This window comes from Vipera ursinii, assembly GCF_947247035.1.
Source record: "Vipera ursinii genome assembly, contig: scaffold_384, whole genome shotgun sequence".
NCBI lineage: Eukaryota > Metazoa > Chordata > Lepidosauria > Squamata > Viperidae > Vipera > Vipera ursinii.
Genome location: NW_028148195.1, coordinates 941 through 22,848, shown reverse-complemented (window position 1 = coordinate 22,848; position 21,908 = coordinate 941). Strand labels below are relative to the sequence as shown.

Below are 21,908 nucleotides of genomic sequence, written 5' to 3'. Positions count from 1 at the left end.
TTGGGTATATATAGGATATGGGATGATTGTATCGGAAATCAACAAATCAAGCAATAAAAGTCTTTGGTGTGCAATGAAAGCTTTGTTTTGTTACATGGGAGAAAACACACACACACACACACACACACACACACACACTGTAGTTGCATTTGCTCCTTCCCTACCCAGTTTTGCGTCTTTCTGGACACTTTGCAGTTTTAATCGGGGAGTTCAGAAGGCAGCCCTATTGTTTGGTTGATGAAAAGGCTAGTTTGGCCCCATTGAAAGAGATGACTCAGACTCAAAGGGGGAAAAATAATGTAAACAGAACCCACTCCCAGAAGAAAGTATTTCCCGGGCTGACTATATAAGGACTGTTACGCAGCCTAGGGCCAAATTAGAAAAATTAACACCTACAAATACATTTCCCTTTGCCCCAAGGATCAGCGACAACATCATACACAACAAAAGGAAAACCTATAACAGCAATTAGAGTATTGTGTACAGCCCAAAGAACACTGAAAGAACACATATTCACATAGCGATAACAAAGAACTCCGAAACATATTAAAAACTCTCAGACCAACAAACCCAATTTGCTAGCTGCCCCCAAGAGCACCCCTGTTGCTCTTATTGGGAAATTAAACAGAACCTCCTTTTCAATAAGCAGCTTTCCTTGGGTCTTGATTTTCACTCACTGCTGCTTCTCTCCCGGTTTCGGAGAAAGAACAGACCCGAACGGATTAGCTTGAGAATTTGGCGACCACAAAGGGACTCCAATGCTAATCTCATCAACTTGGCCCAGGTAATCCTTCACCATGCTGGTGACAGGTTTCCTGTACCTTGCCCATTTGGAGAAAAGGGAGTAAAGGGAGTTTTGAGTCTTGTGCTCCACAGCCTCTGGGAAAGGAGGTAAGTATTCTACACTCAGGGAAGTGAGGTGTGTGTGTGTGTGTGAGAGAGAGAGAGAGAGAGAGAGAGAGAGAGAGAGAGAGAGAGGGAGGGAGGGAGGGAGGGAGAGAGAGAGAGAGAGAGAGAGAGAGGGAGGGAGGGAGGGAGGGAGGGAGAGAGAGAGAGAGAGAGAGAGAGGGAGAGAGGGAGTGAGTGAGAGAGAGGAGAGAGAGAGGGGGGAGGGAGAGAGAGAGAATCCTGTTCTTCTCACTGCAGCTGGATCCTGTTTCTGCGATAGAACCAATTCCCTCAACAATTGTTTCCTGATCTTCAAAGAAGGCATAGGCATAATAAAACCTAAAATTTCATGTAACACCCATGTTTGATTTCCTACCCATTCTCACCTTAGAAAGAGGAATGGAACAGGTGTGTTTGTGTGTGTGTGTGTGTGTGTGTGTGTGTGTGTGTGTGTGTGTGAGAGAGAGAGAGAGAGAGAGAGAGAGAGAGAGAGAGAGAGAGAGAGAGAGAGAGAGAGAGAGAGAGAGAGAGAGAGAGAGAGAGACTGGAGAGGTCCTCCCGATCCCTGGGAAGGAAGAGATTCAGAATGCAACTCCTCCCTCAGTTCTGTCCAGGCCCTGCAAGAGCAAGACGGGGCTTCTCCAATGGGAACCCTTTGACAGCTTCAACGGAAAGATGTGACACCCTCCTGAATACTAATCAGATCTGAACGGGGGGAGGAGGGCTGTCCTTGTTAATTGAAACTTTCTTTTTCGAACAAAAGCAGAACCCAAAAAGGGTGGGTCCTGGGTCCCACCCAACCTCGGAGTCTTCCTCAGAGTAACTGTCAGAGTAACTGCCCTCCTGAGCTTCAGCCTTGCTTTGCCAGATGCCAGCCTGCCGTAACCTATTGGGAGGGGGAAAACTGCTGGGAAGGGGGAAACCGAAGCTAATCACTGTGTCTTCCTGAGACATCATCTCATCGTCTCAAAGACAGAGACCTGGGAGTGGAACGCAGCAGCTCACAATCTAGCCCGTCAATGCAGGGACCGTTACCAAAATGATTCCTTTGAATCTATTCTATTCTATTCCATTCTATTCTGTTCTGTTCTGTTCCATTCCATTCCATATTCCATATTCCATATTCCATATTCCATATTCCATATTCCATATTCCATATTCCATATTCCATATTCCATATTCCATATTTTCTATTCTGTTCTGTTCTACTCTACTCTACTCTACTCTTCCCTACTCTTCTCTACTCTTCTCTACTCTACTCTACTCTATTCTATTCTACTCTACTCTACTCTTCTCTACTCTACTCTACTCTACTCTATTCTATTCTACTCTACTCTTCTCTACTCTTCTCTTCTCTACCCTTCTCTACTCTACTCTATTCTATTCTATTCTACTCTACTCTACTCTTCTCTACTCTATTCTATTCTATTCTATTCTACTCTTCTCTACTCTACTCTTCTCTTCTCTACTCTTCTCTACTCTATTCTATTCTATTCTACAACTACTCTACTCTTCTCTACTCTATTCTATTCTACTCTACTCTTCTCTACTCTTCTTTACTCTACTCTACTCTTCTCTACTCTACTTTACTCTACTCTTCTCTACTTTACTCTACTCTTCTCTACTCTTCTCTAATCTTCTCTATGCTTCTCTACTCTACTCTACTCTTCTCTACTTTACTCTACTCTTCTCTACTCTACTCTACTCTACTCTTTTCTTCTCTACTCTTCTTTACTCTATTCTATTCTATTCTATTCTATTCTATTCTATTCTATTCTATTCTATTCTATTCTATTCTACTCTACTCTACTCTATTCTACTCTACTCTACTCTACTCTATTCTGGACTGGAAGACCTCCAAAATCCCTTGCAACTATGTTAGTCTACGATTCTGTAAGGGTTTCCTGCTCGAGCAGGGGGTTGGACAAGATGACCTCCAAGGTCCCTTCCAACTCTCTTATTCAGTCATTCTTTCACTGGGCACCTCTCCGTGGGCACCTTACGAGGAAAGTGAGCTCTGGAGGAGGCATTCCTGTCATTTTTGAGACAGCCACTGCTTCACACTCAAATCTCCCCTTTCAGTTTATTTACCGAGTACACAACAGTCAAACTAGTGTCATTAACCGTCGCTCCCGGTACTAGAGTGTCACTTGACATTCTCTGTTCTCTTCCTGGGAAGCTGTAAGGAAGCTCTGGCCGTTATTTCTCTATCTTGGTTATTGAGTAACTCATTAATAAATAGACGAAAATGGCCCAGGCAGAATTACTCAAACGCCCTAGAAGTTCTAAGGAAATACGACCGGTGGGGTTTAAGGCGCTCTCCAGCTGTTGCAAACATTAGCACAAGGAAGTGCCCAAAAGAATGCAAAATAAGACAAAAAAATAAAGTGTGAATATTCATGTGGGTCTGTTTGGGGAGAAGAAATCCGTATGTCAGTCCCGTGAGGTGACCCCACAAATACACACTGTCCCCACTTGTAAGTCTTGCCATTCGTTCCTGGTATAGGATCTCCGGCTTGATCAGTGGGCTGGACTAGAAGACCTCCAAAGTCCCTTCCAGCTTTTATTCTATTCTATTCCAATCCTATATTCTCTTCTCTTCTCTTCTCTTCTCTTCTCTTCTCTTCTCTTCTCTTCTCTTCTCTTCTCTTCTCTTCTCTTCTCTGCTATTCTATTCTATTCTATTCTTCTATTCTGCATTTTATTATTCTATTCTATTCTGCATTTTATTATTTTATTCATTCTATTCTATTCTATTTTATTCTGCATTTTATTATTCTATTCTGCATTTTATAATTCTATTCTGCATTTTATTATTCTATTCTATTCTACATTTTATTATTCTTTTCTATTCTATTCTATTCTATTCTGCATTTTATTATTCTATTCTGCATTTTATCATTCTATTCTATTCTATTCTATTCTATTCTATTCTATTCTATTCTATTCTATACTATTCTATTCTATATAATATTCTATATTCTATTCCGTTCTATTCCATTCCATTAACCATCGCTCCCGGTACTAGAGTATCACTTGACATTCTCTGTTCTCTTCCTGGGAAGCTGTAAGGAAGCTCTGGCCGTTATTTCTCTATCTTGGTTATTGAGTAACTCATTAATAAATAGACGAAAATGGCCCAGGCAGAATTACTCAAACGCCCTAGAAGTTCTAAGGAAATACGACCGGTGGGGTTTAAGCAGCTCTCCAGCTGTTGCAAATATTAGCACAAGGAAGTGCCCAAAAGAATGCAAAATAAGACAGAAAAATTAAGTGTGAATATTCACGTCGCTTTGTTTGGGGAGAAGAAATCCGTATGTCACTCCCGTGAGGTGACCCCACAAATACACACTGTCCCCACTTGCAAGTCTTGCCATTTGTTCCTGGTATAGGATCTCCGGCTTGATCAGTGGGCTGGACTAGAAGACCTCCAAAGTCCCTTCCTCATCTTCTATTCTATTCTATTCTATTCTATTCTATTCTATTCTATTCTATTCTATTCTATTCTATTCTATTCTATTCTATTCTATTCTATTCTATTCTATACTGTTCTGTTCTGTTCTGTTCTGTTCTGCATTTTATTATTCTTTTCTATTCTATTATGCATTTTATTATTCTATTCTGCATTTTATTATTCTACTCTATTCTGCATTCTATTATCTATTCTATTCTATTCTGCATTTTATTATTCTATTCTATTCTATTTTATTCTATTCTGCATTTTATTATTCTATTCTATTCTGTTCTATTCTATTCTATTCTGTTCTGTTCTGTTCTGTTCTGTTCTATTCTATTCTATTCTATTCTATTCTATTCTATTCTATTCTATTCTATTCTATTCTATTCTATTCTATTCTATTCTGCATTCTATTATTCTATTCTATTCTATTCTACATTTTATTATTCTATTATGCATTTTATTATTCTATTATGCATTTTATTATTCTATTCTATTCTATTCTATTCTATTCTATTCTGCATTTTATTATTCTATTCTATTCCGCATTTTATTATTCTTTTCTATTCTATTCTGCATTTTATTATTCTATTCTATTCTACATTTTATTATTCTATTCTGCATTTTATTATTCTATTCTAATTCTATTTTATTCCATTCCATTCCATTCCATATTTTCTATTCTATTCTATTCTATTCTATTCTATTCTATTCTATTCTATTCTATTCTATTCTATTCTATTCTATTCTATTCTATTCTATTCTCATTCTCATTAATTTTTCCTTCCAGCTTGGTTTGACAGGTGCCCCCTAACACCCCCGGCCCAGTGTTTTCCCAGGGACACCAGCATTGCTTGCTTGTTCCCTCCTCCTCGTGTTCCTCGCCCTCCCCGCCGCTTCTCTTTCCTGGACGGTGCCTGTCCTGCCCCAATGGCCTTACCCATTGACAGCCTCTCAGCCGGGGAGGGGCCACCGGGACACCTCCTATTAGCCACTTCTAGCCAGGCGACCACATTTCTTCGCAGCTCTAGGGAGTAACGCAAGGATCAACTCGGCCTCACCACCACCCCCTTGTAAGTTGGAAGCGGAATGGGCACGGAGATATTGGTTCCAAATCTCAGTTTTTTATGATTTTATTTGGGCGTTTATACTGCTTTATTACGGCACTGCAAACGGCCCAGAGCTGCATCGGTGAGCTGGGTGCCGTGCAAATTTATATATCATATAATAGTATGTGTGTGTGTGTGTGTGTGTGTGTGTGTGTAAAAAGCCATCAATAAAATATGGGGAGGTTGCACTCTCCCCTTCGCTCAAGACGGGGGCCAAAAATTCAAAATATGGAAAGGAAGGAGGAGGAGAGAGTCTGGGGTTGGAATCTGGGGTTCACCCGGGATTGTGTGAATGCTGCTGCTGAGGGCAGGACAAGAAGCAACGGATGGAAAAGCAGCCCGGAGAGAAGCCACCTGGGACTAAGGAGTGAGAATGATTAGCCTGTGGAACTGCTTGCCACCAGAGCTTGCGGGTGCTCCCTCGCTGGAGGCTTTCAAGGAGACTGGACAGCCCCCTGTCTGAAATGGCATAGGATCCCCTCCTTGACCAGGGGGGCTGGACTAGAAGACCTCCACCGTCCCTTCCAGCTCTATTCTACTCTATTCTGTTCTGTTCTGTTCATTTTCTATTCTAGAGAGAGAGAGGAGAGAGAGAAGGCAGAATAGAATAGAATAGAATAGAATAGAATAGAATAGAATAGAATAGAATAGAATAGAATAGAATAGAATAGAATAGAATAGAATAGAATAGAATAGAATAGAATAGAATAGAATAATAAAATGCAGAATAGAATAATAAAATGCAGAATAGAATAGAACAGAATAGAATACAATAATAAAATGCAGAATAGAATAGAATAGAATAGAATAATAAAATGCAGAATAGAATAATAAAATGCAGAATAGAATAATAAAATGCAGAATAGAATAGAATAGAATAATAACATGTAGAATAGAATAATAAAATGCAGAATAGAATAATAAAATGCAGAATGAATAGAACAGAATAGAATAGAATAGAATAATAAAATGCAGAATAGAATAATAAAATGCAGAATAGAATAATAAAATGCAGAATAGAATAGAATAGAATAGAATAGAATAGAATAATAAAATGTAGAATAGAATAGAATAATAAAATGCAGAATAGAATAGAATAGAATAGAATAGAATAGAATAGAATAGAATAGAATAATAAAATGTAGAATAGAATAGAATAATAAAATGCAGAATAGAATAGAATAAAAAATATAGAATAGAATAGAATAGAATAATAAAATGCAGAATAGAATAATAAAATGTAGAATAGAATAGAATAGAATAATAAAATGCAAAATAGAATAAAATGCAGAATAGAATAGAATAATAAAATGCAGAATAGAATAGAATAGAATAGAATAGAATAGAATAGAATAGAATAGAATAGAATAGAATAGAATAGAATAATAAAATGCAGAATAGAATAATAAAATGCAGTATATTTATTTATTTATTTATTTATTTTATTAAATTTATATACCGCCCTTTCCCGAAGGACTCAGGGAGGTTTACAGGGCATTTAAAACAACCAGTACAAAAGTTAAAAACAAATAAAAAAAGATTAAATCATCCCTAAAATTAAAAACCCCAGTTAAAAATTCTCAGCCTGGGCCAGAGAGCTCAAAGAGCCAGGTCTTCAGGTCCCGGCGAAATGTGCGAAGGTCGGGGGCAGTCCTAAGCTCCACGGGCAGCTGGTTCCAGAGGGCAGGCGCACCCACTGAGAAGGCCCTATCCCTGGGTGTTATCCGCCGGCAGTCTTTTACCGGCGGCACCCTGAGAAGGCCCTCCCTGTGGGAGCGCACTGGGCGAAGGGAACTTGATGCCGGCAGCAGGTGTTCCCTCAAATATCCCGGATCCAAGCCATTCAGGGCTTTATAGATCATCACCAGCACCTTGAATCTCACCCGGAGGGCAACCGGAAGCCAATGCAGCTCGCGGAGTAGAGGTGTTACATGGGAGTATCGGGAAACCCCCATCACAACTCGCGCGGCCGCATTCTGAACCAGCTGAAGCCTCCAAGTGGTCCTCAAGGGCAGCCCCATGTAGAGAGCGTTGCAGTAGTCTAGACGGGAGGTCACGAGCGCATGAGTGACCAAACGTAGGGCATCTCGGTCCAGATAGGGACGCAACTGGTGCACCAGGCGAACCTGGGCAAAAGCCCCCCTGGTCACGGCTCCTGTATGATCTTCAAAATTGAGCCGTGAATCTAGGAGGACGGCCAAGTTGCGAGTCTTATCAACGGGGGGGGGTAACACCTCACCCCCCCATTGTTAAAGGTGGAATAATCTGGTTAGCCCAAGACGCCGATACGCACAGCCACTCAGTCTTGGCGGGATTCAGACGAAGCCTGTTTCTCCCCATCCAGACCTGAACCGCCTCCAGGCAACGGGACATCACGGCGAGGGCATCGCTGGGTTGGTTCAGGGTGGAAAAAAACAGTTGGGTATCATCAGCATACTGATGATACCCCACCCCGAAACCACGAATGACCTCGCCCAGCGGCTTCATATAGATGTTGAACAGGAGGGGAGAGAGAACCGACCCCTGAGGAACTCCACAAACAAGAGGCCTCGGGGTGGATCTCTGCCCTCCCGTCAACACCGACTGCAAGCGGCCCAGGAGATAGGAGGAGAACCACCGTAAAATGGTGCCTCCCACTCCCAACCCCCTGAGACGCCGCAGAAGGATACCATGATTGATGGTATCGAAAGCCGCTGAGAGATCTAATAGGACTAGGACAGAGGAGCAACCCCTGTCCCGAGCCCGCCAGAGATCATTCACCAGCGCGACCAATCCCGTCTCCGTGCTGTGTCCGGGCCTGAAACCCGATTGGTATGGGTTGAGATAATCAGTTTCCTCCAGGAACAGAGGAAGCTGATGCGCCACCACACTCTCAACAACCTTCGCCAGAAAGCGAAGGTTGGAGACCGGATGATAGTTATTTAAAACAGCCGGGTCCAGGACAGGCTTTTTGAGGAGGGGTCTCACCACTGCCTTCTTCAAGGCAGCGGGGAAGACACCCTCCTTCAAAGAAGCAGTTATTACTGCCTGGAACCAGCCTCGTGTCCCTTCCCGAGCCGCATAAACTAGCCAGGAGGGGCACGGATCCAACAAACAGGTGGTGGAGCTCAGCCTCCCCATGATCCTGTCCACATCATCAGGGGAAACAGGATCGAACTCAGTCCAGATAACATGCTCAAGACCGTCCGATTCCTCCACGTCAGACTCTGCCCAGTCGGAGTCCAGACCGGTCCGGATCTGAGCGATTTTGTCCGCCAGATGATGACTAAACTCCTCGGCGCGTCCCCGTAAGGGATCCTCCCTCACCTCCTGGTGAAGAAGGGAGCGAGTCACCCTAAACAGGGCGGCCGGGTGATTATCTGCGGACGCGATGAGGGCGGCGAAGTAATTAGCCCTCGCCGTCCTCATCGCAGCAAGATAAGACCTTATAAAGGTTCTTAGCTGCAATTGGTCAGATTCGGAACGGCTGGACCTCCAACCGCTCTCTAGACCGTCTCCGACGCTTCATCTCCCGGAGCTCCGCAGACAACCATGGAGCCCAACGGGATCTGCGCTGGGTCAGAGGTCGCAAGGGTACAACACAGTCGAGTGCCTCAGTGGCCGCCTTTTCCCAGGTATCCACTCAACTGGGCTGTGAGTGAGGGCGATGGGTACAGACCGAAGTGCCTTCTGGAACCGTTCAGGGTCCATTAGGCGCCTGGGGCGGAACCATTTAGTTAGTTCCGCCGCCCAGCGGCAGGGGGTGGCATAATGGAAGACCAGCCGCAGGAGATAATGGTCGGACCATGACAGGGGAATAGAATAGAATAGAATAGAATAGAATAGAATAGAATAGAATAGAATAGAATAGAATAGAATAGAATAGAATAGAATAGAATAGAATAGAATAGAATAGAATAGAATAGAATGGGATGGGATGGGATGGGATGGGATGGGATGGGATGGGATGGGATGGGATGGGATGGGATGGGATGGGATGGGATGGGATGGGATGGGATGGGATATGGAAAGAATCGAATAGAATAGAATAGAATAGAATAGAATAGAATAGAATAGAATAGAATAGAATAGAATAGAATAGAATAATAAAATGTAGAATCGAATCGAATCGAATCGAATCGAATCGAATAGAATAGAATAGAATAGAATGGAATAGAATAGAATAGAATAGAATAGAATAGAATAGAATAGAATAGAATAGAATAGAATAGAATAGAATAGAATAGAATAGAATAGAATAGAATAGAATAGAATAGAAAAGAAGCTGGAAGGGACTTCTAGTCCAGCCCACTGATCAAGCCGGAGATCCTATACCAGGAACGAATGGCAAGACTTGCAAGTGGGGACAGTGTGTATTTGTGGGGTCACCTCACGGGGCTGACATACAGATTTCTTCTCCCCAAACAAACCGACGTGAATATTCACACTTAATTTTTCTGTCTTAGTTTGCATTCTTATGGGCACTTCCTGCTCGAGTAGGGGGTTGGACTAGAAGACCTCCAGGGTCCCTTCCAGCTCTGTCCTTCTGTGATTCTATAAGGGTCTCCTGCTCAATCTGGGGGTTGGACTAGATGACCTCCGAGTTGCCTTCCATCTCTGTCATCCTGTGATTCTTAAGGCTCTCCTGCTTGAGCAGGGGGTTGGACTAGAAGACCTCTAGGGTGCCTTCTGGCTCTGTCCTTCTAGGATTCTGTAAGGGTCTCCCGCTCGACCTTTAAATTGTTCGACGTTTTACGAAGGCCGCGGGGTGGGTTTCGTGCGCCACTGTCATTCCTCCTCGTTTTATCTTTCCTCAGGAGTCACCATGAAGATCCCGACTGTCCGGACGGTCCAGGTCTTGTGCCTGATCGGATTCTTCACCGGACCTTTGCAGGTAAGAAGGGGACAGCTTCAGCAGCTGGACTGTCCACCTCCTTGAATGGGGAGGGGCTGCCAGACAGCCAGGTGGCAGTCCTCCCCTCCCCGCTTGATGAAAAAGTCCCTTCCAGCTGTTGAAATCTTGATCGTATCAAGGAAAGGAGTTCCGCGTTCTTGGCAGATCCAGTCAGGGCAGGTCCTTAACAGAGGGTGAAGAAGAAAACCTGCCATGCGGGGCATTGTGAGGCCATCTAAACCCGGCCAAGGCCAGGGAGAGGATCCCTCCAGACCGAGCCACAGAGACCACGAGTTCCCCTCCACACACACACACACACCATGGGGCCTTCTCCCTTTGGGTCATGGTCCCCAAAGTGCTTTTCCCACAGGCAACCGGAGTTTGTTTCTCCCAGAAGATGTCTTAGGGTTTAGCGGGGGGGGTTGGGCTAGATGACCTCCAAGGTCCCTTCCAACTTGATTATTATGAAGAAGCTTCCTCGGTGCGGACCGAACGGTGGCGGGAGGAAAGGATTTATTTTGCCCATGGTCGGCTGGTCGTTAGTCCTCTCTCTGAGAGTCGTCGAGGCCACTCGAGGCCTCCCGAGCTTTTCGGATCACTCCCGCGCCCTGTGGAATGACAACAATGCTTCATTTGTTATTGTTAATGTTGTTACTATTGTCATTGTTGTTAACCGGTGGTGGGATCCAGCTGGTTCGAACCAGTCCGGCAGAACCGGGAGCTAATTTTGTTTGCTGCCCATCCACACAGAGAACCGGTTGTTCACACCTTTGAACCCCGCCGCTGTTGTTCAAAATTGTAATTCCATACGTCGCAGGAATATCTGAAAAGCTCACGGGGATTTGGAGCACTTGGGGGAACGTAAATAATTTCGTTCGAGACCTGAGCACCACAAGAGGGGGCGAGCTCCCGTCCTCAGCTCAGCTCTTAGCAGCCTAGCAGTCTGAAAGCACAGAAATGCGAGTAGATAAATAAGTACTACTTCGGTGGGAAGGCAACAGCACTCCGTGACTTCATGCTGCCCACATGACCACGGAAATGTCTTTGGACAGCACGGGCTCAATGGCCTGGAAAGGGAGATGAGCAGCGCCCCCTAGAGTTGGTAACGAAGAGCGGAGTAAAATCCACAGGGACTCAATCCTCCCTGTGGTCTTTTGGAGGTTGACGAAGGCACCTGGGCGAGCCCGGTTTCACCCGGAATTGGCCTCTTTTCACTCCTTCATGTCCTTCCACACCTTCTCTTTTACCGCACAGGTGTTGTGTCTCCAAAAGATTCCCCTCGACATGTCCAAGAATTCCGTGGACGACCAGTATATTAACTGCCACCCGAAGAAGGAGCTCAAGGTGCAGAAGCCAGGATACGTTCCCATCCCGATGAAATATATGGGAATCTGGAATGCAGCCAGAGGGTACTGGGCCAACCTTGGCCCAAGTGTCGGCAAGATCAATCCAATCTACGGCACTGCCGTTGTGGCTTACACAATGGGTGGGGGCCTGTACCGTGATTTCAACAATGCCGTCCGCGATGCCGGGAAATCCAAATACTCTTACAATCAATTTGCCTTCAAGGACTTCTATTTCCTCCTAACCAAGTTTGTTCAGGCCCGGAAGATCGCGGGCAAATGCTACGAGGTTTTCCGTGGGATAAATGGGATCCGTTTTGATGTCCACTCCAAACAGCTTGTCCGCTTCGGGCAGTTCGCTTCCTCATCTTTGGTCAAAGAGAAGGCCCAGAACTTTGGCCAGGACACCTTCTTCTCCATCAAGACCTGTCACGGAGTGCCCATTTACGACGTCTCGTATTACAAGCACGAAATGGAAGTTCTCATCCCGCCGTACGAGACGTTCATTGTGACCTACCGCAAGAAGACCCTAAAGGGAGTCACCATCCGATTGAAGTCCCACGGTGTTTCCAGCCGGTTCAACTGTGAGGCCCTGAAAAGTAAGAGGCTGGAAGAGTGGAGAACTTGGGGATCAGAGCACGGCTGCCCAACTGTTCTGGGTTGGTGGCTGGGGGGGAGAAGGAGTCAGGGGGAATGGGGATGGTTGTGTGGGAGAGGCAAGTATGTGCACGGATAGTTGGGCATGAGCACCCATTACTCATGCGACTGGAGCCAAGACTACCCATGATGTTTGTGCTAGTGAGGCCCCAAACACTCACGTGAGTGGGGTTGCAAGTACCCACACACTCACAGGAGGGGGGCCCCCGAGTGTTCATGATCCTCACGCAAGTGAGGTCCCGAGCGTTCGTGACACTTGTGCGAGTGAGACCCCGAACGCCCACGGCCCTCACGTGAGTGGCACCAGGAGCACAAGTGAGACCATGAGCACCTGCAATGCTTGCATCTGGGGCTTTACGGGTGCGCAGATGCAGGCCAGCCACTCATGTGCCCCACTTGTGAATAGGTTACAGACCGGTAGTGGGCTGCAGCCCACAGCTTTGGGACCCATGGCTCAGATGACCCCGGTAGCAGCTCAGCCATTATCTGGGGCTGCTGGAGGACCAAGACATAGACCAAATGTCTATGATGCTCAATCATCCAGGTCATGGATGATGGCATCAAATGACAGCATTCAGGACAAGAAATCTCGGCTAAGGATTAAAAATGAATGAATAAATAAAAGGAATCAAAATTTCACTTGTTGCCACTTTAATCTCACCACCCCTCTCCCCATTTCTGTCTACACAGGTGCAGGTCGCTAAACTCTAAAGGGGAGGGCATTCTTTCTGCGGGATCTCCTTCGGACCTGGAGCACCCTGGGGTCTCTAGGAAGCCTTGGACCTCATGGCCATCTAAGAAGAAGGCATCCCTAGGAAGGAGAGCAAGTGCGACATACAATAAAGCCATTTATTCGGGGAGGGTGTCATCTTTCTCTTGGATGCAGAGATCAGAAATTGGGTATCAGTGATATGGGATGATTGTACTGGGAATCAACCAATCAAGCAATAAAAATCTTTGGTGTGCAAGAAAAGCTTTGTTTTGTTACACGGGAGAAAAGACAGACACGCCCACTCACCGTAGGCTGAATCTGTTCCTTTTCCACCCAGACTTACATCTTTCTGGACAATTTGCAGCTTTCACTTTGGAAGGCAGCCCTATTGTTTGGTTGATGAAAAGGCTAGTTTGGGTCCACCGAAAGAAATGGCTCCGACTCAAAAGGACAAAAAAAATAGTGTAAACGGAACCCACTCCCCTGAATAAAATATTAATCCATGGATGGTCTCCCAAAACAGAAGAAAAGATAATCCCCTTAAGGATAGGCAGGAAACCTCACCCGTCTTTCCTCCGCCATGACAGCCCATAGGCATTGTTTAGGGAAACTACGTTTCATTCGAAAGATACCGTGCGGCCCATTCATAAAACCGAATTCAGAAACTCCTGCATAACAAAGCAATCTCAGAAAAGACAGGCTGACTACATAAAAGATTGAAACTGGGCCAAATTAGAAAAATAAAAACACCTAAACTTACATTTCCCTTAGCTCCAAGAATCAGCCACAACATCATACACAACAGAAGGAAAACCTATAACAGCAATTAGAGTATTGAGTAGAGCCCAAAGAACACTGAAAGAACACTTATTCACATAGCGGTATTGGAAAACATCGAAACATATAAAAACTCACGAACAAACCCAATTTGCTAGCTGCCGCCAAGACCGCCCTTGTTGCTGCTATTGGGAAATTAAACAGTACTTCCTTTTCATAAGCAGCTTTCCCGGAGTTTTGATTTTCACTCACTGCTGCTCTCCCGTTTTCGGAGAAAGAACAGACCCGAACTGATTAGTTTGTCAATTTGGCGACCACGAAGGGACTGCAAAGGATAACCTGACCGATGGACCTGGCCTGGGTAAGCCTTCACTTTGCTGACGACACAGCCCTTTTGTCTGTGGGTGGGTTTTCTGGACCTACTCTTGTGTTATATATGTAAACAGTTAATATACATCAGTTAACAGGTTGTTTCAACTAGGGAAAACATTCTGACAGGAGAACACGCGGGAACTTTGACAGCTGTCAAAGTTCCCCGCACAGCGCAGGCGCAACTACTGACAGCTCGCGGCTGTCAAAACACCGGACCATGCGGAAGCCTGAGCTGTCAAAAGAAGACGACGCGGATTGGTCCTGGTTTGACGCGGCGCCAAAATGAACGCTCCTGATTGGCCCTCGCTGACAGCTGCCAGCTATAAAAGCCGGACAAGTTATTCTATGTTTGCCTTGCTCTAAATAAACCCTTTAGTAACTAGCCTGTCGTCCCGAGTGGTCCTTCGGCTACTTCACTGGCGACGAAGGTGGGATCGCTCCGGAGCTGAAGTCACGGCCGAGGAAGAGAGTTCCCGGCAAGAGCTGTCACTGGAAGTTTTAACTTCCACAGGAGCAACCCAGGACCGGACGACATGGCAAACTTCGGGCGTGTGAGGGAATTTGATACCCGCCATCCCGAGAGATGGCAATCACACCTAGGCCAGGTTGAGGGATTCCTCCTCGTCAGTAAAATCACTGACGACAGAGCAAAGGCCGCCGCTCTACTATACATCAGTGGACCTCCAGTTTATGATGCTGCCGTGGGCCTGTTCAGCCCGGTGCCCATCACAGAAGTCTCCTACGCGGACCTGGTGGACCAGCTGAACAAGTACTATATGCCGGCTCGCTCAGAACTGTACTGGCGGGTCCAATTCGCCCAGAAGAAACAGCGGCCAGACGAGCCCGCCAACGAGTTCATCGCTGGGGTCAGACACGCCGCACGGAACTGCTGTTTCCCCGACCTGGAGGACCGCATCAGAGACCAGGTGGTGATCGGGTTGAGGGACGAGAGGCTGCAGAAGAAGCTGACATCCAAACCCGACATGAGCCTGGCGGAGCTGACCAGAGAAATCATGGCCTACGAGCACAGCCACAAGAAGAAGCCGACTACCACGACCCCAGAGAGCCCAGCGACCGTCTTCCATGAAAGCGCCACCCTCAGCGACAGCGAAGAGTCGGTGGATTTCACCGACGGAGAAGCCCTACAGCGCAGAATGGAACGCAGGCAGCCAAGGAGAGGCGACACTTCGGATCGCCGAAGGTCCAGGAACCCCCCTCCGCCGCCACGTTATGAGCAACGGGCCGCCTGCACCAGCTGCGGGGGCAACCATGCCCGAGGAAGCTGCCGGTTTAGAAACGCTAAGTGCCACAATTGCGGGAAGACCGGCCACATCAAACCGGTGTGCCGAAGCAAGGGGCGTGACAACATCAATGATTTGGAGGCAAACTCCCCAGGTAGGCCAGCTACCCAGGCCAGTAGGAAAAAACCGCCAGGGCCCCTGGTAGAAACAATTGACAGGGTAAACAGCCTAAGCTCAAAGGTTAAGATCAGGGTCAAAATTCAGGGGGTGCCCTGCCTCATGGAAGTGGATTCAGGGTCAGCAGTCTCCTTAATTTCGTTAAAAACTTATCAGGAGATCTGTCAACAAGGCAAGGAAAAAATTCCTCTGAGGCAAACCCAGGTCCACCTAGCAGACTTCCAGAAAACCCCCATTCCTCTGGAAGGGAGGGCTAAGGTGGTAGTGCAGTACAAAGGGTTCACGGGTCCCTTAGAAGTCCTAGTTACGCCGGGGAACCGCACCAACTTGATAGGGTTAAACTGGTTCGGGGCGCTAGGAATCGCCATAACCGGGGTAAATACAATTCAATCACCCAGCCTAGAAGCCGTTTGCAACAAGTATGCAGACGTCTTCGATGGCATGTTAGGAAAATACACCGGTCCCCCCATCTCCTTACAGTTAAACCCAGCAATCCAACCAATTAAGATAAGAGCTAGGAGAGTACCCTTTGCCCTTAAAGAAAAAATAGAAAACGAACTCGATCGCCTCATAGGTCTCGGGGTGCTCGAACCAACGGAAGGGGGAAGCTGGGAGACCCCTATAGTCACCCCTATTAAACCTAACGGGGAAGTGAGATTATGCGCGGACTATAAAGCGACCCTCAACCTAGCCCTCAGCCCCCATTCTTACCCGGTGCCAGCGGTAAGGGACGTATTTGCTTCCATCCGTTCTGGCGCCATTTTCACCAAACTTGATCTCACGCAGGCGTATTTGCAACTGTCACTAATGACACCGCGGAAGCCCAGACAATTGTCACCCACCGCGGTGCCTTTAAAGTGAAAAGGCTCCAATTCGGCATATCGGCTGCCCCGGGTATTTTTCAGGGTATCATGGAGAAAACCCTGAAAGGAATACCCGGGGTCTGCCCCTATTTCGACGATGTTCTCATCGCCGGAGAAAACGAAGCAAACTTAGCTGACAGGCTGTCAGCTGTGCTAAGCCGGCTCAGAGAAGCCGGCCTCAAACTTAAACGGGAAAAGTGCTCTATCGGAGTCACATCCACAGAATTCCTAGGGTACAAAATAGATGGCCAAGGCATCCACCCCACCACAGAAAAACTAAGGGCTATTCAAACAGCACCAAGCCCAAGGAATAAACAAGAGCTCCAAGCTTTTTTAGGATTATTAAACTTTTACCATGCCTTCCTTCCCCATAAAGCCACTATCGCTGACCCTCTGCATAGGCTCCTGGACAAGGGAACTGTTTGGTCCTGGAGCAAAACACATGAGAATAGTTTCCAATCATTAAAAAAGATTATCTGTCACAGCTCAACGATCACCCTTTTCAGAGAAGACACCCCAATATGCATCGCTTGCGATGCCTCTCCCTATGGAATCGGGGCAGTGTTAAGTCATTTATTCAAGGATGGCACACAAAGACCCATAGCCTTCTATTCACGCACTCTGTCCAAAGCAGAAAGGAATTACGCACAAATAGACAGGGAAGCCCTAGCAATAGTCGCAGGGGTGAAAAAATTTCATGACTACCTTTATGGGAGGCCCTTTACTATATTTACAGATCACAAACCCCTTCTGGGAATATTCACGTGGAATAAAACTACACCACAAATTCTCTCTCCGAGAATACTACGGTGGTCCACATTCTTATCGGCCTATTCCTATCAGTTAATACATAAACCGGGAAAGGAATTAGGACACGCAGACTGCCTCAGCAGACTGCCCATTCAAAACAAGGACTCAGACCCAGACCCAGCTGGTCTGATTCTAGCAATCTCCCAACTTCCAGATTGTCCCCTGGCTGCAAACATTATAGCCAACAATTCAGCTAAAGACAAAATACTTAGCAGAATCCTCAAATGGGCCACAACAGGGTGGCCAGCTCAAAACCCACACCCCCAATTCCAGCCATATTTTAGCAGGAAAAATGAAATATCCACTCATAGGGGATGCCTGCTGTGGGGAAATCGGGTCATAATACCTGAGAAAAACATAAGCCAAACATTACACATTTTACATGAAGGACATCCAGGCATTGTTAAGATGAAGGCGATGGCTAGAAGTTATGTCTGGTGGCCGGGCATAGATAAAGAAATAGAAAGATATGTAGGAGGGTGCTATACCTGTCAAGCGACCCGAAACGAGCCACCCCAAGCACCAATCCACAAATGGGAAACTACGAGGAACCCATGGTCACGTATACATTTAGATTTTGCAGGACCTATCCAGGGGCAAAGTTTCCTAATTGTAGTGGACAGCTATTCTAAATGGCTAGAAGTCACTCCCCTTAGAAAAACAACGTCAGGAGCCACTATTCAAGCCTTAAGGAAAATATTCGCCACACATGGCCTTCCAGACACCATAGTTTCAGACAACGGACCTCAATTCACCTCTCGTGAATTTCAGATATTCGCTATGAAGAATTGTATTAGGCTGGTCACGTCTGCGCCGTTCCATCCATCGTCGAACGGGATGGCTGAAATTATGGTGCGGTCCACAAAAGAAGCTTTGAAAAAATTCGCAAAGGGGAACTGGCAGAGGCGTCTCAGCCAGTTCCTCATGTCACAACACGCAACTCCATGCACAACAACGGGCAAATCACCGGCGGAGCTGAGATGGGGGAGGAGGCTAATAACGCGGCTCGACAGACTGCATCCTGACACATATCCAGAAGAAAAAGAGCACCCCTACACAACCCGCACACTCAACCCAGGACAATTGATATGGGCACGGTCATATACGGATAAAAACAAGTGGGTCCAGGGGACAGTACTAAAACAAACGGGACCCATTTCATACCTAATAGCCACACAAACTCACGGGAACGTACGCCGCCATATTGACCAACTCAGACCCAGACAACCGCCACACAACTTAGAACAACCAGAGGAACTCGAGCTACAACCCCCACCCGAAATACTACCTATACCAACCCAAGAACAAGAACAACAGGAAAATGAACGACCAGAACCAGACAATCCCCCACTCCCTCGCCGCTCCAACAGAAACCGAAGAGCCCCCGCCTACCTAAAGGACTATCAGTGGGCAGGTTCCGACGACCAAGGGGGAGGGAACGCGCCAGGGGAGGGGTAAGGGGTGTGTTATATATGTAAACAGTTAATATACATCAGTTAACAGGTTGTTTCAACTAGGGAAAACATTCTGACAGGAGAACACGCGGGAACTTTGACAGCTGTCAAAGTTCCCCACACAGCGCAGGCGCAACTACTGACACCTCGCGGCTGTCAAAACACCGGACCATGCGGAAGCCTGAGCTGTCAAAAGAAGACGACGCGGATTGGTCCTGGTTTGACGCGGCGCCAAAATGAACGCTCCTGATTGGCCCTCGCTGACAGCTGCCGGCTATAAAAGCCGGACAAGTTATTCTATGTTTGCCTTGCTCTAAATAAACCCTTTAGTAACTAGCCTGTCGTCCCGAGTGGTCCTTCGGCTACTTCACCTCTACCCCCAGGGAAGTCAGCTTTGGGCTTTGTGTGTGTGTGTGTGTAAGAGAGAGAGGGAGGGAAAGAGTGAGAGACAGAGACAGAGAGAGAGAGAGACGGGGGGGGGGAATCCTGTTCTTCTCACTGCAGCTGGATCCTGTCCCCACCCGCACAGCCAATTCTCTCAACAATGGTTTCCTGAACTTCGAAAGAGGGTGTAGACTAAAAAGGCTAATAATAAAATCTAAAATTTAATGTAACCCCCGTGTTTGATTTCCCACCCATCCTCAGCCCACAAAGAGGAATGCAACAGGTGTGTGTGGGTGACTAGAGAGGGCCTCTTGATCCCCGGGAAGGAAGAGATTCAGAATGCAATTCCCATGCGATAAATCAACTCCCATAGCTCTGCCGGGGTCTTGAGCAAGTAGCAGCTTCTGCAATGGGGAAGCCTTTGACAGCTTCAAATGAAAGATGTGACACCCTCCTAAATATTAATGAGATCTGAGCCGGGGAAGAATGCTGTCCTTGTTAACTGAAACTCTCCTTTTTCAAAGAAAAGCAGGACCCAAAAAGCTGGGTCCTGGGTCCCACCAAACCTCAGGCTCTTTATCAGAGTAACTTTTAGAACTGCCCTGCTGAGCTTCAGCCTCAGTTTGCTAGATTCCATCCTGCCGTACATTATGGGTGGGGAGGGAGCTTCTGGGAAGCGGGGAGCTGAAAGTACTCATTGTGTCTTCCTGAGACATCGGCTCATCGAAACGCAACAGCTCACCATCTAGCCCGCCAATGCAGGGACAGTTACCAAAAGAATTCCTTTGAATGTGTTCTGTTCTGTTCTGTTCTAGTCTATATTCCATATTGTATGCTATTCTCTTCTCTTCTCTTCTCTTCTCTTCTCTTCTCTTCTCTTCTCTTCTCTTCTCTTCTCTTCTCTTCTATTCTATTCTATTCTATTCTATTCTACATTTTCCTTCCTTTGACTGGTGGCCCCTTCCTCCCCGAGCCCAGGGGTTTCCCACCAAAGTTGGAGCACTGACACCAGAGGTACTTTCTTGCCCCATCCTCCTAGTCACACCGCATCACTTTTCTCCTTGGACGGTGCCCTTCCAGCCCCAATGGCCTGGCCCTGCTGGCCCTCTCAACCGTCGGCAGCCGCTCAGCCGGGGAGGGAGCCAACGAAACACTTCTTAGGAATCCACTTTGTGGCAAGGCGAGCACAATCCTGCAGAGCATAAGGGAGTTGCGCAATTTGAGGTCACCACTTCTTTGGAAGTTGGACACCGGAGCGGGTTCGGGCGAAATGCACCGAGCAACATCTGTGTGTTTTTGTAATCTCCGCTTTTATCCAGGGGTTTGAATTGCTTTATGACCCTCTTGCAAATGGCCCAGGGCTGACCAGGTGAGTTGGGTGCCCTAGAAATTTATATTTAGAAAAATCGGAAATCAAACGCGGGGAGGTTGCATTTCCCCCCCTCCTTTTTGTCAAGATGGGGGTGAAAATTCAGAAATGGAAAAGAAGCGGGGACGTCCTCGGCTGCAACCTGGGGTTCCCCCCTGCGTGGATATTCCTCTTGTGCTGAACTCCGTCTTCATTGGCGCAACACTTACTGCTTCACGCTAATTTTCGAACAAATCTCCCTTTATTTTATTTACAGCAGGGCTTTTTAACTGGTGGTACGTGTACCACTGATGGTACGCAAGCACGTGGCTGGTGGTACGCAACGTCACCTTCCTCCCGTCCCTGCCTCTCCCCACCTCCCCCCTGCTCCTTCCTAGCTTACTTGCTGCCGGAAAACTTGCTGCTGCAGGAACCTACCAGGCCGCATGAAGAGCGCAGGCGCAGAGTGAGGCCCCGCCCTGCCCTTGGACTCATTGTGCAGCAACCATGTTGTCCTTCCCCCAGAAACAAGCACAAGCCTGAAGGAGACAGAGCCATCCACTCCCTTGGCAGGTAGGTGTTTGTGTCCACTCGCGTCCATCTTCTTTTCCTCCCTCCCCCGCGAGCTTGCGATACCCCTCACGGCCCTCACATTGCCTCCCTCCTGGGGCTCGAGAGATTTCCCCCTTTCCTCTTCCCGATCTGCAATTCAAAGGGGAAAGCAAAGCGGCCAGATGGCGCACGCCCTACCCGAGGATTCATCCTGTGGCAGCAGGTGGGAATCGAGGCCCATGTTGGTTTTCCTGATGCGCACCAGGGCAGGTGAAGCCATCAGAATGTGGGTGTGGAGGGAAAAACGCATCCGACTCCCTCCCCCCACCACTGTTGGCAACTCCGTACAGCTGACCCTGACCTCCACCGACTGGAGCCCATTGGCGGAGGTCGGGGCCAGCCGTATGGAATCGTCAGCTGATCTGTATGGCCAGCCCTGACCTCCGCAAGTGGAAAGCAAGGTAGATTGCCAGGAGCACGAATCAGGGTGTGCTGAGAAACGCTGATCTCGCGCTGCTGCAATCTCCCTCGCTCAGGTTCATCTTGCCTTGCTGCAAGAGAAAGCAAGCTGAAACGGAGCGAGGGAGATTGCCAGGAACGCGAATCAGCCCGATCTCACGCTGCTGCAATCTCCCTCGCTCAGGTTCATCTTGCCTTGCTGCAAGAGAAAGCAAGCTGAAACGGAGCGAGGGAGATTGCCAGGTACGCGAATCAGACGATCTCGCTCTGCTGCAATCTCCCTCGCTCAGGTTCATCTTGCCTTGCTGCAAGAGAAAGTAAGCTGAAACGGAGCGAGGGAGATTGCCAGGAATGCGATTCAGCCGATCTCGCGCAGCTGCAATCTCCCTTGCTCTGTTTAAGCTTACCTTGCTGCAAGAGAAAGCAAGCTGA

General features: G+C 47.2%; 1 protein-coding gene across 1 annotated transcript; it reads left to right on the top strand.

Annotated features, from left to right (window-relative positions):
• Positions 1 to 10,258: 10,258 nt before the first annotated feature.
• LOC310650687 (erythroblast NAD(P)(+)--arginine ADP-ribosyltransferase-like) lies at positions 10,259 to 21,457 on the top strand (the record flags this gene model as incomplete). The annotated part of the gene is made up of 4 exons (XM_083380271.1): positions 10,259 to 10,327; positions 11,582 to 12,269; positions 20,864 to 21,038; positions 21,181 to 21,457. The coding sequence occupies 4 exons, from the start codon at positions 10,259 to 10,261 to the stop codon at positions 21,455 to 21,457; spliced, it is 1,209 nt and encodes a 402-aa protein (XP_083236397.1).
• Between the last annotated feature and the right edge of the window lie 451 nt (positions 21,458 to 21,908).